The 19,559-nt window shown below is 39.5% G+C and overlaps 1 protein-coding gene across 6 annotated transcripts in view; it reads left to right on the forward strand.

Annotated features, from left to right (window-relative positions):
- The window catches only part of Immp1l (inner mitochondrial membrane peptidase subunit 1), a 63,240-nt gene that overhangs the window by 28,822 nt on the left and 14,859 nt on the right, over nucleotides 1-19,559 (forward strand). For all 6 annotated transcript variants that reach the window (XM_036184534.1, XM_036184533.1, XM_036184532.1 and 3 more), the window contains 3 exons: nucleotides 4,047-4,180; nucleotides 6,104-6,192; nucleotides 9,860-9,986. In XM_036184534.1, coding sequence (XP_036040427.1) covers nucleotides 4,076-4,180; nucleotides 6,104-6,192; nucleotides 9,860-9,986 — 321 coding nt within the window. In that variant the 5' untranslated portion in view covers nucleotides 4,047-4,075. The remainder of the gene's footprint in view (nucleotides 1-4,046; nucleotides 4,181-6,103; nucleotides 6,193-9,859; nucleotides 9,987-19,559) is intronic.

Here is a 19,559-nt window from a genome sequence, read left to right on the forward strand (position 1 = left end):
CCATCCATCTTTTGTATCTTTCTATGTATGTCAGGGGCTGACTAAGTAACAAAGACCAGGTTAATTGCCTTGAGATTTGCCAGGTCCTATGAATCTATAGGGATGTAAACCAATGTACATCTAGGAGGTGCTCCAAGAAAGCCATCTGGGCCCTGTGTCATATCTGATACCATAGATAGATTAGTGGGCTTTTGGGCTGCCCATTTCATCCCTTTTGATCGAACCTGGTGGTATTCACTGAGTGACCTCCTTCCTTTCTGTGTGTTGTAGTCACATTGGGTTCTCCCTCTTGGCAGAGCATGGTCAGTTGCCTCTACTCTCTGTTCATCAGCCATGGAAGCTACTCCAGAGATTGCTCCAGTTGCTTTCATTAGAATCCTTTCCCTTTCTTTGGTAGTGAAGAGGGTACAGAGAATCTACTGACAGTCATCCCACATGGAGAGATGATTGAAAAAGATAGAGAAGTCAAGGAATCAGGGTTGTTAGTGCTTAAGGGGTCGGGGGATCTGATTCTTCTAGTTGTAGAGATCTGTATTGGAGAAAGGGACATACAGGTAGCGATTGTCAAGAAAGAGCCATAGGGGAGCAAGGACTGAAGGAGATGCCACCCAGAACCAAGATTGGAGGAATTAAGATGGCCATATGAGACCTGCCTGGTTGGTGTGGGGAGGGGAAAAGGCAGGGGAAGACAGGGAAGAGCTGTGTGGCTGGAGAGAAGATAGGAGGAGATAGGGAAGATCTGGTGGGGGAGAAGATGGTGAGGTAGGAAAAAGCTAGGTGGTAGGGTAGTAGTAGGTGCAGACAGGGGCAGAGTAAGACTGTGGTGGTGGGAACTGGGCTTTCAAAGGTAGAGGTTGAGATGAGGAAGGGAAAGGGTGAAGATGTTGATATGGAGGGAGGAAGGATTCTTTCTTTTGTGAGTCCTGCAGAGGGGCCTCCTGGGTCTTCTATAGGCTCCCTGAAAGGCCTATCTGCTTACAATCAGGGCTTCGCCACCTTGCCCATTGTGGACCATACAGACCTTCATCTATGGGGGGCAGGTTGGAAGTTGCTTCAGCCCAAGTCAAGGTGTATCATCTAATCTGATCTGGGTGGCCAGGCTTACCAAGAGTGACATTTACCACTGCCCAGGCTATCTGAGAATCAAAAGGCCGTTCAGTTTCACAAAAGGCTACCCTTGCTGATAGGATAATCATAATCATAATCATAATCCTTCTTGACTATAGGGTGGTAAAACTTGTCAGAATACTTTAGAACACAGGTTAGAGGGCTGTTAGGCTTGTTAGTCTAATTTCCCATACGGTCCATCTGTTCAGTCACCCCAAGTCCAAGATAAACCACTTAACATGGAGAGAACAAAAGAAAATGGAGACAGTAAAAATGAAGCCAAAGCGAAGACATCCATAGACAAGATATACAAAGACAAGACAAACAAGGCATAAAACCAGACCAAGAACCTCAGGTGGGCATTGTGACATTTCATTTTTTTGCCCTAAGCAGAATATTTAGGGTCTGTTGACACCCCCACCCCAGTCCCAGATCAGGATTCTAACAGACCAGACTGCAGCTTACAGGGAGCCTTCTGTAGGTGCTCACTGCTTTTCTCAGCATGGAAGTTCACTCTGATAGTCCCGGAAACTGAAAGCATGCTTTGGGAGCCTTGGAACTTCTCAACATGTACACCTCCGGAAGCATCCCTTCAGCCTGGAGTCCCAGAGTGAAGGTCCAGCTTTAGAATTTGGATGGATGGTCTGATCTTGCTGAGGCCTCCAGAACATGTTAATCCCATTAGGGTGAAAATAAGATCATCATCACAGTATTGAGCCAGATTTGAAGTGAGCTTGATTTTTATTGGAGTGCTCCCAAAAGCTGGCCAGTGACTGCCTCCTAAGTCAAATTAGAGAGAGCATCCCTTGTCCATTTCTTGGGCCCCTTTTAAGGAGTAAAACCACAAGTAGTTGCAAAGCTGGTTTACAGAAGAGAGACAATAGAATAATCAGAAAGTATAGGAAAATTTCAAAAACTGTCATGTGACCACCATGTGGTTAGGGAGGGTTAGAGTGCTCTCACAAACAAGTTAAGGTCATGAGTTAGGGCAGGCCAGGCTCCAGGAAACAGACTTAAAAGCAGAAACTCAGCTCTTGTAGTGTATGGAAACTTATTTTTAACAATACATTTAACAATGGCTCTTGCATTCAAAACGGAGTCAGGCAGATTCCTCAGTAGATTATGGATATTCTGGCACAAATATACTGTTTCTTCTCCCTATGCAATGCTTCTGTTTATTGATATATGGCACTAGCTAGCTGTCCTGCAATTTACTCAATTTTGATGCTCTAGAGCTGGCAGTTTTCTGTCTCACAGGTCAAAGGGCCTGTTCGCAATGCTACCTACATGCTAGTTCCTCACAAGGTCTCCCTTACTTCTATTGTATATAAGTCAGATTCCTGCAACTCCCCCTCAGGTCCGATCATCTCAAGGAAAGTTTTGACAGATATGCCCAGTTTATCATATGGGATATTTATTATTAAGAATAGGAATGAACTGTCAAATGAAGTCTTGTGTGTAAGACCTCTCCATGAAGCTGTGATACCATCTAGGAGTTCAGCAATGGTTGTTCATTTTCATTTGTTCATTAAGGTCAAAAAATCAGTCCAAAGCAAATCTAAAGTTTATTCAAAGGGGACAATTTATGAGAGTTAAAAAAAAAAAAAACAAAACCCAAAGTTAAGCTGTAATCTCAGCATCTGCCTTAGAAGGAGAGTGGAGGCTAGAGAAAAGCAGTGCCACTTCAGTTAAGCTAGCTTGGAGGTCAGCCACATGGTGGGCAAGCAGCCTCATGACAAGGAGGAAGCTTTAGAGAAAGGAAGTCTGAGGAACCAGAAAAAGCATACCTAGGTTCTGGCCAGCATCAGAAAGGAAGAGACAAAAAAGAAGAGAAGAGAAAGTTACCTACCTCAGGACCCAGGAAGGCAGACAGACATGGCTGACCTTCATGAACCTCATAAGGGCTGCTGGGGGACTGTTGGGCGAGGGCATGGGTCTGGGAAGGACAAGTTCCTGAAACAGTTGTAAGGAGTCATTCAAAAGGAAGGAATAGATATCAGGAATAGTTTTGATTTAATTATATTAAAACTTATGTAGCTTTAAAAATCTGTAGTACTGATGGTTCAGCAGGTCAAAGGGCTTATTTAACTACACAAGCTAGATGACCTGAGTTTGATCCCCTAAATTCATGATAGAAGGAGAGAACTGACTCCTGAAAGTTGTTCTGCCTTCCTTCCACATGTCTGCTATGGCATGCATCTGCACACACACACACACACACACACACACACACACACACACACACACACGTATATATTATATAATATTTGTGCCTTTTCATAGTTCTTGTGTGTTTATTAAATTAGCAGTCAGTGGCTGCCAGCAAAACAGGAGATCCTGCACTGTTCTGCTGTCTGTTGCATCTGGAATTCTTTTCTGAAACCTCCCCTCAGGTGAAGCTGGAGTTTCTGTGCTACAGAAAAGAATTCCAGGATATGTAGAAACAAAGCAAAGTTGGACTTTATTAAGATTTTTAAACATAGACTTAAGCTCAGTCATCAAATGAGAGAGACATGTAATAGAAGGATAATAAGTATTCTCTCTCCCTCCCCTCCCCCCCCCCCCCCATGCTCGCTCTCTCTCTCTCTCTTCCTCTCTCTCTCTCTCTCTCTCTCTCTCTCTCTGTGTGTGTGTGCATGTAATGGCTCTATATGATTTTTGTGGTTTCTGAAGTTATACTGTTTAACAAGTTCAATGATTGAGTGAGATGTTTTGGTGTGCTCATTCTTATCTAAGGAGCTTTCCCTTAGTAATGTGATTATGAGGTGGGTTTTGAGATGCTGGTTATCTTCATCATGAACTCAGTCACTTAAATGATCAGTAACCGATGAAGATAAACTGGCTTATGTTAGTTTATTCTGTGTATAGTGAGACATTTTACAGTATTTTCTGAATTGTTTTAAGAAATGCTGATCATGCAACTTTGAAATTTATCACAGGCCAGTGGTGGCAGAGTCAACTTGGAACTATGCTTCGTGGTGTTCTGGGAAAGGCTTTCCGACTTGCTGGCTATACCCTTCAGTATGGGTGTATAGCTCATTGTGCTTTTGAATACGTCGGTGGTGTTGTAATGGTAAGTTTCTACATTCAGGAATTTTAATTTAAAATACAAATTTTCTTGATGGAACAAGACATGGTTTTTTAAAAACTTTTGCTTGAAGTCATTTCATGAAAATTAAAACATAAAATCTTTCTAAATATTGGATATAAGAGGGTATATTTGGAACTGGGTGTAGTGACACACCTGTAATCTGGAAGCTGAGGCAGTGGACCATGAGTTCAAGGGTAAGCTGGGCTCCGTACTGAGTTCAAGTCCATCTTGGGATACATAATAAGACTCTGTCACAAGTACCCCCACCCAACCCCTCCACAGCCACAAAACAAAACAAACTTTGTCTCAAAAACAATCAGGGCTAGTAAAATGGCTCAGCAGGTAATATGCTTGCCACCACCAAGTCTCATACCGAGGACACACATGGTGGAAAGGACTGATTGTTACAAGTTGTCCTCTGATCTCCGTGGGCTCTCTGGCAAACATTTGCGGTTGCGTATACACACACACACACACACACACACACACACACACACACAATAATAATAATAATAATAATAATGTAAATAATAAAAACCAAACAAGCAAAAATAGTATGTTTGCATCAGCACCAGAATAAAAAGTAAGAGTTATTGAATTCTTACTTTTATCTTTTATATTTAGCAAGGCACAGACAGTCCTCTTGATAACCTGATTATAAATAGTTATCATCTGAGTGCTATTTGTGCTTTCTAGAATATGGTTGATGCTGTAAACTTGTTACCTGACATTGTCTGTTATATGTGTGTGAGCAATTTGTTCTACTCAAGAAGAAAATGCCATGCTTGGGAAATTAACTCATTCCAGGTCCCACAATTAGTAATTAAGAAAGGTAGAATTTCAACACAAATTTGTCTGATTCTAAAAACTACTTATAACTATCAAGTTTGTAATCAAAGCAAATGATTATTCTGCTAAGATTAGTAACAAAATATTAAATACTGGTTCTTTCCCCAAGCAATGGTTGTCCTCAGTGTCACATCACAAATCTGAAATCTCAGAGTTTTCAAATCTTTGCTATATAAATGAAACAGTATTTGGCTGACTGAATAGCCAACAGGTTTTTTTTTGGGGGGGGGCTGTTGTTTTTATATTTGTTTTACCCTAAAAGATTGGTATTATAATAACCCTTATTTGAGCTGAAGTGAAGGATGTAAGTGTATTTAGCTAATACTCCTTCTATTAAGTCTTGACAGTGACATTAGTACTTCTAGAAGTAACAAACCTAAACTTCATTGTTATTTATTATTTTATTCAAATGTTCATTATTTTGTCTAAGTAGAAAGTTTTGAGTAAAAGGTTGGATTTAGAGATAAAGTGATAGTGTATATGAAGACTGTGTTGTTTTTATTAAGTGGCAATCGGTATTCAAGAATTAGGCATATATCAAGATTGTTCTTTTCAGGCATACAGACATCTTTAGAGTACATTTCATTGTGTTGGTGGTTTTCAGTAGGAAATATAAGAAAGCATTTTCTTGGACAAGGAAGGATATCAAGTCTCATAGAATGAACAGTGTAATGTTGCTTTAAAAATTGCCACAGTAGGCACAGTGGGCACTAAGAGATGTTTGAGAAAACCAAAAAAGTCAGTCATTCATGCAACAAATACATAACAAGCATTAATATTATGCTAAGTACTCTTCTTGATGATGGAAACTTACATAGCTGGGAAACTGAGACAAGGTCCAGTCCTCTAGTGGAATTTAGTGTTCTCTAGGGTGGCCAAAAATTAGAAGCAGAGACATGTTACTTTGTGTGTATTTTATAAAGTACCACCAAACAATTATAATATTACCTGTTTCCAGAAAGAATATTTACCCAATTCCTTTTCCTTTAAGCCTGCCCAAATGATTTCTGTTAAATTTAAAGAGACTTGAACTCAGAAGATTACCTTTTTTTTCAGTGTTCTGGACCATCAATGGAACCCACAATTCAAAATTCAGATATTGTCTTTGCAGAAAATCTTAGCCGACATTTTTATGCTATCCAAAGGTAAATTTCTATCAAGACATAACTATAGTGAAAGATATATATAAAGTGTATTTTTCTGTAATTTCTAACTTTGTGTTTAAAATCCTTTTATGAGTAATAAGTAAAGAAAGATCTTGAATGGAATACATTCTGTATGTTTGAGAATGTTTTAATAGTCAACACATACAGTGTCTGTGGTCACTGTGTCTTTTCCCTTATCATCCAGAACAGTTAGCAGTCCTTCTTAAAATATATGTGAAGATCTTGTTCTCTTTATAGGTTCCTGAAGTGTTTTAAGTCGGGAGCAAGGACCTCGTGGACTGTATTGCTCACCACATCAGAGTTCTAGTTGTTTTGTACTTCGATTGATGACTGTCCTGTTTCTTCTTTGTACAGAAACATAATTACTATTCAATGATTTGTAGGTTATGGCTTTGTGTGTGCCTGAGATTGAAGAATTTGGTCTAATGTGGTTCTCCAGATTGATTAATTATTAAGTTGAGTAACTACCTGGCAAATACTGTTTGTTACTAAATTTTTGAAAACCCCATTCCAAATAGTGGCTCAAAACCTTGTGCTTCTGTTGATCTCAAGGGACACTATGAGTTTGAGTTCCTTTTGAATGGATATCAAATATTAGTAACTTAGTATATTTTCTAAACTGTACCTCTCTCAACATTTTTATAGAATTAGAAAAGTCTGTGCCAGCTTTTATCTCATTAACCTCTACATGATTCCCACTAGTGGTATTTGGGATATGAACGATGGTTAGGCACTTGTTGCTTTGTTGTAGCCCATTTCCCACTATGGAAAAATGAAGAACAGTATGGGGCTGTTCTTTCCTTTGACTGCACTGTTGCCCTTTCTTGATGCTGTTCACAAAACTCTCTTAGTCAAGCTGCATGGCTTACTAGGGTCCCAAGGAAGTTGTTCAGATCTTTTACCTGTGATAACTTCAAGAAACATAATTGTAGATTTGGAATTGTAAATTAAAACTTACACAAAAGGCTTACTTATCTCCATTTGCTTTTTGACGTTTACCAAAATAGCCTAGTGCCTGACCTTCACTATAGCTTGAAGACAAGCTGCTGCTGAATGCCAGTGACATGATAACTCTTAAATGTCCTTAATAGTGTGCTCGGCTGGCTTCTAAATAAATATTTCAGTGTTGTTTTATTTAAAACACTCTTAGCAATCAGGTGAGTAATATAAATAAGTACATTCAGGAAATTAAATTAAGGTTCTTTGAAGATTTCATTTAGTGGTCCATTTATTCTGGAGTCTCATTAGTGTGTCGTGTACCTTAGAACCTGGAATTAATGAGAAACCTGGCAAAACTTTTAGAACAAGGTAGTAGCTGATACTGCTACTTTGGAAATATTACTGCCTTATTCTGTTTGCTGCAGCTTAGGACTGAGACTTCAGTGGGATGAATTTCTGACCCTTATTGATGTCTGCTTATTTAGAAGGGGAGAGCAGACTTCTCTTTTATGTAAGAATAAAAGTCTACACGTGTGATATCTAAAGTACACAGGTCTCTTTGCCTTTCCCTTCAGGGATTCCTCTTACTTGAGACAATCAATCTCCTATTACTAATTCTTGCAACAAATAGCTAATGGGCATCGACTTTATAAGGTATGTTGTACACTATAGCAATGATACAATGAGTGAGGCATTAGATTTGAACAGCTCACCATTTAGTAGGCAGAAAGGATGTTTATGACTATTTTTCATTTTAATAATTTGTTTTTGGAATTTTGAGATACGGTAGCCTATGCTACCCTGAAACTTACTATCTAGTCCAGACTGGTTTCATGCTTGTAGTGATCCTCCTGCCTCAGCCTCCCAAGTTCTGGGAATCACAAAGCACCACATCAAAATAACTGTAGTGGGAAAGGAAATTTCAAGTTCTGGTTCTGGTATTTAGTGGATTTTAAAAGTCCTTTTAAAGGAGGCAAGAGTTTAAGGAGTATCTTTTTAGATGCAGACTTTGTTTTAAGGGTGATAGTGATTGTTATATCAAGTAACATTAGCTGCATAAGCACCCTTGAAAATGAATTCTTTCAAAGACACACAAGATTGTTTTTCGTAGCTCAGAAGTCTTTGCAAACTTTTTCTTGTGAAAGGTTCCACTGATGTTTCAAAAGAAAACAGTGCTTTCTTGGTCCAATTATAGAACTGAATGGCTTGATACCATTCAGCTTTAGAAAGAAAGGCCTCGTGCTATGGTTTTTGTCAATACTCATTTCTGTGTTGCCGGTAAAATTCTGACAAAGTGGTGTCCTTCATTCTTTTCCATACACATCTTCCAATGAATTCCTCCTTGATTTTAGCTGTTAGGGAGAATTTTGTCTTACCTTCCTTTAAACCTAATTTTAGTCATGGTAGCTAATTAATCTTATCTTTTGTCCTTTTCTTGTTGCTGGGGACCAAACCTGGGGCCACCTGTATGCCAGACAAGCCACTCTATTATTGAGAAATATCCACAACCTTCTTACTTTGGGGTGGGGCTGTCAAAATGCTTCGCTGTTGTTGAATGCTTACAGTATAGCAGTATTCTTGTTACTTTATTCTTTTTGCTATTTTAGTTTATTGGGACAAAATCTTGTTTTGAAGCCCAGATTCACCTTCACCTTTACTACATAGCTCAAGTTGGGCTTGAACTTCCCTCAGCTTCTCAAATGTTGGGATAATAGGTGTGCTTTGCCTTGGCTAGCCCAGTGATTAGGTTTTTGAATTATAAGCTTCCCTTTATTTTTATTATGGATTTTTATGATATTTTGGAATTTGTATCTTTCATTATAAATAACATCAAAGTATATAAACTATATCTGGAATCACATACAATTAGTAAATATGTCAAATATTGAAAATGTTAGCACAATTCATATATTCCTTGTTTTATACACAAAAAAACCATTACATTCTCTTTGGTTGGGAGAGGTGTGCAGGTATGGATGTTTTGAAACATAGTTTCACTATGTAACTGTGATTGGCTTTGAATTTGCTTTGTAGTTTATATTAGCCTCCAAATTAGAATTCTTCCCTTATTTATTTTTTGGGATTATAGGCTTGCACCACCATGGCGAGAATAAAACCTTTATTTATTCATATATTTTTCTCTTCCCATTACTTCTTACATGACTCAGGCTTTCGTTAAGTAGCAAGAACTAATATTACTTTTACATATTTGAAATCATATCCTACTTAATAGTATATGTTTGCTTAGCTTTTAGTGTTTTATTTGGTTATGTCTGATTTCCCTCAAATGTAAGTCTCTACTATAAATTATGACTTAAATGAATTTTATAAGCTGCATACTGTTATTCTATAATTTTTGAACTTTTGAGAAATAAATGACGTTTCTTCACTTTTAGTGCTCTAGAGTCAACTACTAATAGCTTTCCTTTGTAATTATTTGAATACAGAAATAACACATAGTGGATATAATTCTCATGAGATTATTATAAACTATCAGTAATTTTATATGGAATTTTTATGACTCCAATTAGGTTCTGACCTTAAATTCAGTTAAAATGGTTTCCAAACATGATTAATGCATGGCAGGGTCAATGTATACTAGGATAAAAGGTGTTTATTTCTTTAAGTTGCCTTATAAAATTATTAAAGCAGTCCTATGTATGTGTATAATAATGCTGATACTTCTTTTCCTTTTTTCCCCCTTCAGAGGTGACATTGTAATTGCAAAAAGCCCAAGTGATCCAAAATCAAATATTTGTAAAAGAGTAATTGGTTTGGAAGGAGACAAAATCCTCACCACCAGTCCATCAGATATCTTTAAAAGCCATAGTTATGTAAGTAATATATCAATTATGTCATTCTTTGATGTTATAGTTGATTAATATTAACTGAATATACTGAGAAAACAAAATGATCTTTCAAAATGTTTGTATTGGGCTGGAGAGATGGCTCAGTGGTTAAGGACATACACTGTTCTAGAGGACCCAAATTTGAGCCCCAGCACCCAAATCAGGTTACTCATAACCACCAATAACTCCAGTTCCAGGAGGATCCAACATCTCTGTCCTTTTCAGACACAGGCATTCACCTGCACATACTCAAACACCCATACATATACACATTGTAAGTGAGTGTTGCAGCTCTGGTGGAAAGGTATCCTGACTGCTGGGGAAGTCAGACTATACCTGGAGCTGCTAGGACAGCTCTGGTGGCTAGAGCTGCAATGGGACAGCTCAGCTCTGGAGGGAAAGGTGTCCTGACTGTTCGGGAGTCAAGCTGTACCTGGAGCTGGGATGCAGTGTGGGATGGTCTCACCACAGGATGTAGCAGTCCTGCTCCTCTCCTGGAGAGCCCCTACAACTGAGCTTTGCTCAGCTTCCTTAAGGGGGCTTCCCAGCAGAGCTCTGCTTCTTCTCTCAAGCCCAAGATGTTACTTCTTTTGGTTCACTCTGCTAAAGGGGAAGCCCCTGCAGAAATGTAGCAGTCTCGTACTCCTGTGAAAAGTTCTTACTTTTTCTGCTCTGCCTTGCTCAGTCCCCGCTAAGGGAACATCTCTGCCAGGTTTATTCTGCTCAGTCCCCTAAAGGACATCTTAGCAAGAGTCTTCTTCTCTGTGCTAGTGAATGAAGATCTTCACCCAAGACTTCTTTGAGAAAGAGATTTATTTGGGAAGGAGTCCTAGAGAATGGCTGCCTCTACCGGGGTGGAAAAGGACAGCCAACAACTGAACAGGCACGATGGTTTATATAGTGTTTCTTAGGGGTGGAGTTTCTCCAGGGAGAAGATTTTCTGTTCTGGGATTGGTTAGTTTTTCCTGCCCAGGGATTGGTTAGTTTCTTTGGTCAGAGGCAGAGATGGCTCTGATTTCGGAGCCAAACTGTGTTTCTTTCACTGGCCTTTTTTTGCTTTTTGGGCCTTATTCTAAGGCCAGGGCATATTTTTCACTGGCTCTGGTTCTAGGGACCATGTGTTTATTTGGCACTGGTTTCAGAGTCAGGGAATGTTTCTTTGGTTCTCAGTTCAGTGATAGAGTGTTTCTTTCTCTGGCTCTGGTCCCAGATACAGGCTATGTTTCTTTTACTGGTTCTGGGTTTCAGGGTCAAGGTGGATTTCTTTACCTGGCCCCTTTTCCCTACACATAATTAAAAATAATAATTTTTAAATGTTTATATTAGCATATATTAATTGTATACTTTACAGTGGGTCTCATTGTGATCTCTTCATACATGTATATGATAACACTTTGATGATCTTCATCCCCCATTACTCTTGCCCTTCCAGCTAATCTACCTTTTCTTGCCTGTGAGTTTCCCTTCTACTTTCCTGTTTGTTGTTGGTAGTGGTGATCCAATGAATTTCATAGGGTTTCTTATAAGAGCACAAGTAGGTGAGAAGTTATTTTCTCCCAGTGGCTACCAATAGAGAAACTGTTTTCCCACCACTGCTTCATAAACCATTAACTGCCAGTCGCTCTTCAGGCAGGCTTGAGACTTCTGAAACCCTCCCCACTTCATGACAGGGTGTAAATGAACCCAGTTTTGAGCAGGTCTCATCAGGTAATCATAGCTTTTGTGAGTTCATGAGTGCATGCCGTTTGGTTTCCAGAAACAGAGTCCCATAGCCCTCTACCTCATCCTCTGGCGCTTATATTCCTGCTGCCTGTTGTAGGATACTTTGGGTTCTGAAAGATAAAGCTCGCCTGGAGATCAGAGGGTGGAGCTAGCCACTAGTTAACCGGAGAGGCCGGCAGTGGTGGCACACACCTTTAATCCTAGCACTTTGGAGAAGGAAGCAGGAAGATCAGGAGTTCAAGGCCACCCTGGGCTACTGAGATTGAATCAATCTAAAAGAGAAACAGAGTACTTAGGGAGGTGGAGACAGGAATATAAAGCGGGTGGGGACAGGATCTTGTCCCCATTCTGTCTGAGGATTCATAGAGGTAAAAAAGTTTCTAGTAGCCGGGCGGTGGTGGTGCATGCCTGTAATCCCAGCACTCAGGGAGGCAGAGGCAGGTGGATCTCTGTGAGTTCAAGGCCAGCCTGGTCTACAAAGCAAGTTCCAGGACAACCTCCAAAGCTACAGAGAAACCCTGTCTCGAAAAGCCCCCCCCCCCCCAAAAAAAAAGTTTCTAGTGGCTGCTATTCTGCTTCTCCGATCTTTGAGCTTTCACCCTAATATCTGACTCCAGTTTTTTATTTAATAAGACTAATTAGGATCATGCTTCCTCTCTATTTTATGTTTCCTGCGTCTTGGAGGAGGGGATGGTGTAGATGTCTCATTTATGGTTGAACATTTGACATTCACTTATTCTCAATGCTTTGACCAGCTGTGACTTTCTCCAGTAACTGGTGATCACTAAGAGAAAAGCATCTCTGATCAGGGCTGACAGTTCTAATATATGGGCATGTCTTAGTGTTTCTGTTGGTATGATAAAACACCATGATCAAAAGCAACTTGGGAAGAAAGGTTTTATTTCAGCTTACAATTCCTGGGTCATATGCCATCATGAAGGAAGTCAGGGAGAAACTTGGAGGCATGAACTGAAGCAGAGTGAGGGAACATGAAGGAACACTGCTTACTGGCTTGCTCCTAATGGGTTGCTCGCCCTGCTTTCTTATTTTGGACTACCTGCCCAGGGTTGGTGATGCCCACAGTGAACTGGGCCCTTCCACATTAATCATTCAAGAAAATGCCTAGTAGATTTGCCTATAGAGTCTTAAGGAGGAATTCTCTCTCAATTGAGTGACCTCCATCTTGTGTTAAATTGACATAAAACTAACCAACACAGGGCATAGGCATAATTATTTTCAGGGCAAACAAACAAAAATTTTAGAAGTAATTGTAATGGACATATCATGCTCATTTAGCAGACTAACAGCTGTAATTTCCCCCTGTGGCCCATGACCTTCTAAGTCATGGGCTTTTGATCAGGTTGGCAGCAACTGAAGTGGATTCCGTCCTGCAGAACTGACCTCAAATCCAGTTAGAAAGCATTTGGCTGCCTCCACAACAGACTTGCCATGAGTGTTCCAGTGGACACATTGTGCTTGGCCATTCAGCAGTGTTGTAGGGAAAGAGTCTTTCTTTGTATTTTGAATTTAGAAAAAAATATTTCATCAAGTAGAGTTTAAGTATATCAAAAAGATCCTTCCATGATATTTCACATATTTTAGTTCTTTCTAAAATCCTATAGAGTCACCTCAGTTTGAAGAGAAACTGTATCCTTACATAGTATTAAAATGTCTGGAGAATCTCATTACATAAGAAATACTAGTACTATATAGCAGTATATGTTAAAAAATCCTTATGAAGGAAGCCTGTCAGACACCATCTTCACTAGTGGTCAAGGCGAACCTTCATCTGTGTCAAGACATACCAATGTAATGTAGATCAAAACACAAAGAAGGGCATCTGACTTATGACACTCTTATAAAACAATAACAACAAAGCAACTTAAATCTAATCAAGGAAAAACATCAAAATGTGAATTGAGATCATTCTAGGATACAGTTGACTAGTGCATCTCAAAATGTCATCACAGGTGTGGTGGCACATGTACGTGATCCCAGGACTGGAGAGGCTGAACAGGAGAGTCTCTAGTCTGAGTTCATTGTGACCCTGAAGCTGGACTCTGCTTACAGTAGTCAGAAGGGGTGACAGGTCAAGGTCATATGAAACCAAGAACAACTGAGGAACTCTCTTAGATGAGGAGATAGATGCCTAAGAACAGCATAATGTCTTTTGTCTCCTGGGCAACTTGAAATGAATGATAAATGGTGCTGGTGGTGGCGCTGGTTACCGCGAAAAGGTCATGAGTCAAGAGCCACGGCTGCCTAGTAGCAGAGAACTTTGTTAGGAGGAAGAGGGGTGGGGGTGGGGGTACAAGAGAACCAGGCCTGGGAAAGGAGCACGTGGGGCGAGAGGGAAAGATGGGGGAAGAGAGAGAGCAGAACAGAAAGAGGGTGGGGTCTGAGTCACAGTTCTTTAAGACACAGATGGGTTTACAGAGCCACGCCACGCATGCGCAGATTGTGCGAGCACACTCTACGCGCACATGATCACCAGCACACACTGATGATTTAAGAGGAAAGACCCTTTGTTTAACTCCTGAACTGCGCATGTGTGGTCATGCAGCTGGAGGGTGGAATTCTAACACAACTAGGCTGCCAAGAACACTCAGGTTCGCAATCCTGCTGATTCAGCTTTCTGGAAGCTGGGATTACAGGCTTGGATTCTTGCTTTAGAAAGTTCTTCCTTTTATTAAGAAAATGTAGCAAAATCAAATGAAGGTCTTAGGTTAGTCTTTTTAACTCTTTAAACATTTATGATAGAAATTGCATCCAATCAACTTCTCTCCACATGCAATAAAGTGCACAAGGGGTAAAATTGAAGAATAACAAGCTGATGTACTGTGTTGGTTCTTCCCCCTAGTCATATGGCTGTTATTACACAGCTTAGGAGAAAAGATGTGATGGCCCCATTCTTTACTCAGCATATACTCTGCTTTGATAACTAGAGCTTAATTTTCTACTTTAAATTTCGTGTGTTGCTATCAAATTATACAATTGTCATGTCTGTTCAAACCAGCTTTACCTCTGTATTCATCCTTTATGTAAGCTAATAATTGAAGTTCATCCTCATCATTGTTCCTTCATTTTGAACCATGATAGCTTGATTATGCTGTTGAGAGAGCTTGCCCAATAGTCTATTAATCCATTATTTACCATTGATACTGGAGTCTAGCTCAGCCATGTAAAGGATTTTTGACATATATTGCTATAGATCTAGACACGGAGTAATTGTTAGCTGATAGGGATGATGTGAAGATGATAGCCTGGTGGCAGGTAATTCGTTTTTCTGCTGTGGCTTTCTTTATGATCATTGTATCCTTTTATTCTTCAAAACTGTCAATATGTCATATGCTTTTATCCTCACATGACTATTCTTATACCATGAGGTTTTCTAGTGATATCTAAGTTGTTTTAGCTAAAGAATCTACCTCAGATCAGAAAGAGTTTTGTCAAGAGACAGAACAAAAAAGGCATCCTTATTATGTTCATAAATACCTCAATTTATGTATGCTGGTTTCTTTGTTAGTCACTAGAATATGAATATCAGGGCTAAAAGGTTTAGATCAAAACCCCTGGTTTTAGTAATCAGAGGAGACAGCCAGAAGATTATAAAATGTGAAGTTTTTGAATATTCTACTTAAAAAAAATGTTTATCAAATTTTTATATGTCCAATGAATGAGGCAGTTAGAGGGCATTTTTTTCCAGGAGTGTTCCATTGACTTTGGTGTTTCTAAGTGCAGGGCACAAAACTGAAATAATGTGGTAATGTTTATTCTGCATTTACTTAGTATTGCTGAAACTCTTTAGAAGGACAAATTTATTTAGTCACTACAAATGCAACCCAGTTAAGTAGATAGCAGCAATATTCATCTGATAGAAAAAATTGGGCAGTTAAATAGGTAGTGGTAGTAGTATGTGTCTGATAGAAAAACTATGGCAGTTAAATAGGTAGTGGTAGTATGTGTCTGATAGGAAAACTATGGCAGTTAAATAGGTAGTGGTAGTATGTGTCTGATAGGAAAACTATGGCAGTTAAATAGGTAGTGGTAGTAGTATGTGTCTGATAGGAAAACTATGGCAGTTAAATAGGTAGTGGTAGTATGTGTCTGATAGAAAAACTATACAATGGGGAGTTAAGTAGATGGCCTGTTTCAGACAGGAGTTGGGTTTCAAACACCAGGAGCTTGACTCAAGATATATACTCCCTCTCAAGTCATTACACTACTCAGAATAGTATTTACTTACCTATTATTTTAACTCCTATCTTGCTAAATTCTTCTTTTTCTTAAATGTATGTATCTATGCTATTTAAAATAAGAAAATAAATTATGACCAGGAACAGTATTGGTTCTTCAAGAGAAGCGAGGTTTTTTGTTTATTTGTTTTTAGATTTTATTTTTATTTTTTACTTATGTGTCTCTGTGTGGTTGTGTGTTATGTACATAAGGGCCCTAGAGGAGGCCAGAAAGAGTTGGGTCCCCTGGACGTACAGTTACAAGTGCTTATGAGTTGCTTGCTGTGGGTGCTGGGTACCAAACTAGGTCCTTTTTAAGAGCAGAAAGCACTCTTAACCACCGAGCTATCTTTCCAGCCCCAGAAGCCAGTATTTTTTAGGGTTTTCTCCTTTTCAGTTTTTCCAGACTTAGTTTTTATGCCCCAAGAATTGCACAGTTATTATAGACCCACTTGAGCAAGTATGTTTCATTGATCAAATGATTTGTAACAAAAAATCATACATGTTTTAGAATACTCTGAAACATACCTCAAACTGCTTGTGAAGTCCACTCCTCTAGAGTATTGTTTCCTTTTGGGCTATCTTGGGAGTACACTAGTGCTGTATTTTATTGAGTAGCTTTCTTCATTTTACCTATGCATTCTTTTAGGAAAATCATTCATAAGATGTCAATGAAACTATATTGTAAAGGTGATCAGTATGAAGTGTGTTTTCAATTGGTGGCAAAAACATTTATTCTATTATGTTGGTGATTCAGATAGCAAAACAGTAAATTGTCACTGGAGCCTAGAATATATTAATATACTATGTAGCATACAAGAGAAGTAGTATTTTTTGTAAGTTTGGCAGAAATTGATATAAGCAAATCCTTGGTTAAATTATATGGACCCATTTTATTTTAGAGTTCTAAAGGACTACTGAACTTTCTAGCTAGGGTATGTATTTATTCTTGAGAAAGGTCTCTGGTGACTCAGCATAGCCTACCATAGCAGAAGCTGGCCAGGAATTCCTGTTCTTCTTGCCTTTGCTTTCAGATTTTTATCAAATACAACCTCTTTTCTGAACTCAAGAATCTTGTTCATTTAATATCTCCACATTAATAGGTAGTGATCTTCTCAAACTTAGTATTTCCAAAACTAAAATCTTTATTTTCTGGCCCAACAGGTACCTCCCTCTACATCTCAGCTATAGTAAACATCCTATTTTTCTGTGAGTCTTAAAGTTTGGACTCATCTTTGAGTCTTCCTCTTTCACCCTACTGTCAAATCAATTGGAAAGTTGTGGTATAACTTCTAAGAATAATCAGGTTCAAGTTGTATCTTGACACTGTCACTGCTGTCATGCCCATGCAAGACAAGCTAACCTTTGCTGCTGTTGCTGTTGCAATGGTTTCTGAACTGCCATCTTTAAAACTCTTCCCATGTTCTTGCTTTTCTTCTCCTTCCCCAGACAGTGACTGAATTGATTCTTTTAGCTGCTGAATCCTTTTAAGAACAGCTGTCATCCCTCTGCTCAAAGAGCCTCAGGTTCCCTTTCTTGATAAAATTGATTGGCCTTAGCAATGCCTACAAAGCCCATCATTTCTTCCCCTGCTGCCTTTCTTGTAATTAAAGTTTTATTGGAACATAGTGATACTCATTCATTTATATATTGTTTGTGTTTACCTTTACCAGAATAGTGGAGTTGAGTAGTTGACAGAGACCATATTGTACAACCTCAACTACTTACTTGCCAACTGTTTGTTTGTTTGTTTGTTTGTTTTCGAGGCAGGGTTTCCTCTGTGTAGTTTTGGTGCCTGTCCTGGATCTCACTCTGTAGACTAGGCTGTCCTCGAACTCACAGAGATTCGCCTGGCTCTGCCTCCCGAGTGCTGGGAATAAAGGCATGCACCACCTCTTCCCGGCTACTCTCCCAACTCTTAACAGAAGTTTGCTGGTGCCTACTCTAGATACAGGTTTTAATGTCAGAGCACTCTTGATTGTTGTTTATTCTCCAGTATGCAACTATAATTTGAGATCTCTTAGCTACTACCAGAATCCTTGGGGTTTTTTGTTGTTATTATTATTTTTTTTTCTTTTTAAGACATGGTCTCACTAAGCATGGTGGCTCATGCATATAAACTGTATTTCAGAGGTAGAAGCAAGAAGTTGAAGGTCATCCTTGGCCATATAGGGAGTCCAAGGCCAGCTTGGAATACATGAGAACCTTTCTCAAAATCAAACAATAACAATAATAACAACCCCCCTCACCCCTCCAAAGACAGGGGCTCATATAGCCTCAGCTGGTATTGAACTTGTTTTGTAGCCAAAACTCCTGATTCTCCTGCCAACACATCCTGTCTTAGTTAGGGTTTCTATTGCTGTAAAGAGATACCATGACCATGACAACTCTTATAAAGGAAAACATTTAATGGAATGGCTTACAGTTTCAGTTTCAGAATTTCAGTCCATTATCATCATGGTGGGACATGGTAGCATGCAAGAAGACATGTTACTGGAGAAGAAACTGAGAGTTTTACCTCTTGATTTCAGGCAACAGGAAGTGGTCATTCTCAGGGCATAGCTTAAGCATGTATGAGACCTCGGAGTCCACCTCTACAGTTACATACTTCCCCCCAAAAGGCCATACCTCCTAATAGTGCCATTTTCTTTTAAACTACCACATTCCACTCTCTGGCCCCCAAAGGCTTATAGCCATTTCATAATGCAAACAGAAATACATCCAATCCAACTTCAAAGTCCCATAGTCTATAACAGTCTCAAACTTATTTAAAAGTCTAAAGTTCAAAGTCTGCTCTGAGATTCATGTGATCTCTTAACTATAATCCCTTGTGTAAAGTCAAAATCAAAAAGCAGATCACATACTTCTAACATATAGTGTCACAGGACATACATTACCATACCAAAACATAGCGAAGGCAACATAGTGGGGAAATACTGAACCAAAGCAAAACTAAAAAACCAGCTGTGCAAACTCCAAACTCTGTATCTCCACATCCGGTGTCCAAATGCTCTTCATACTTCTCACTCCTTTCAGCTTTGATGATTGCTACGTCAGCTTTGATGATTGCTACGTCATGCTTCTTTCTCTTGGGCTGGCTCCACTCCCTGTTTGCAGCTCTCCTCAGCAGGTATCCCACAGTTCTAGCATCTCCAGCATCTTGGGGTCTCCCAGGCAATCTAGGCTTCATCTTCACAGCTTCATGCAGTGGCTTCTCTAGGCCTCCATTCAGTGACACTCCTGGCACATGCCTGGCCTCAGCAACTTTGGTGGAATATTCTATAATCCTTGTCCTTCTATTCTTAAAGCCAGAACCACGTGGCCAAAACTATCAAGTTCTGCTGCTCTACTGGGGCTGGAACATGGCCCCCTCATTCAATTACATCTTCACCAGCATTCTGTTTTCAGTAGTTTTCTTCACTGCCTAAACTTGACTGTCTGGACCAGGCTGGTCTCAAGCTCAGAGATCTGCTAGCCTTTGCATTCTAAGTGCTGGAATTAAAGACATGCACCACCGCCATAACTGGCTCTACATTTTTCTTTAATTCCTTTTCACAAGTTGGAAACTTAGCTGGGTGGGATCTTGCCCTGAGATCACCAC

Source organism: Onychomys torridus, chromosome 4, assembly GCF_903995425.1.
Source record: "Onychomys torridus chromosome 4, mOncTor1.1, whole genome shotgun sequence".
NCBI classification, from domain to species: domain Eukaryota; kingdom Metazoa; phylum Chordata; class Mammalia; order Rodentia; family Cricetidae; genus Onychomys; species Onychomys torridus.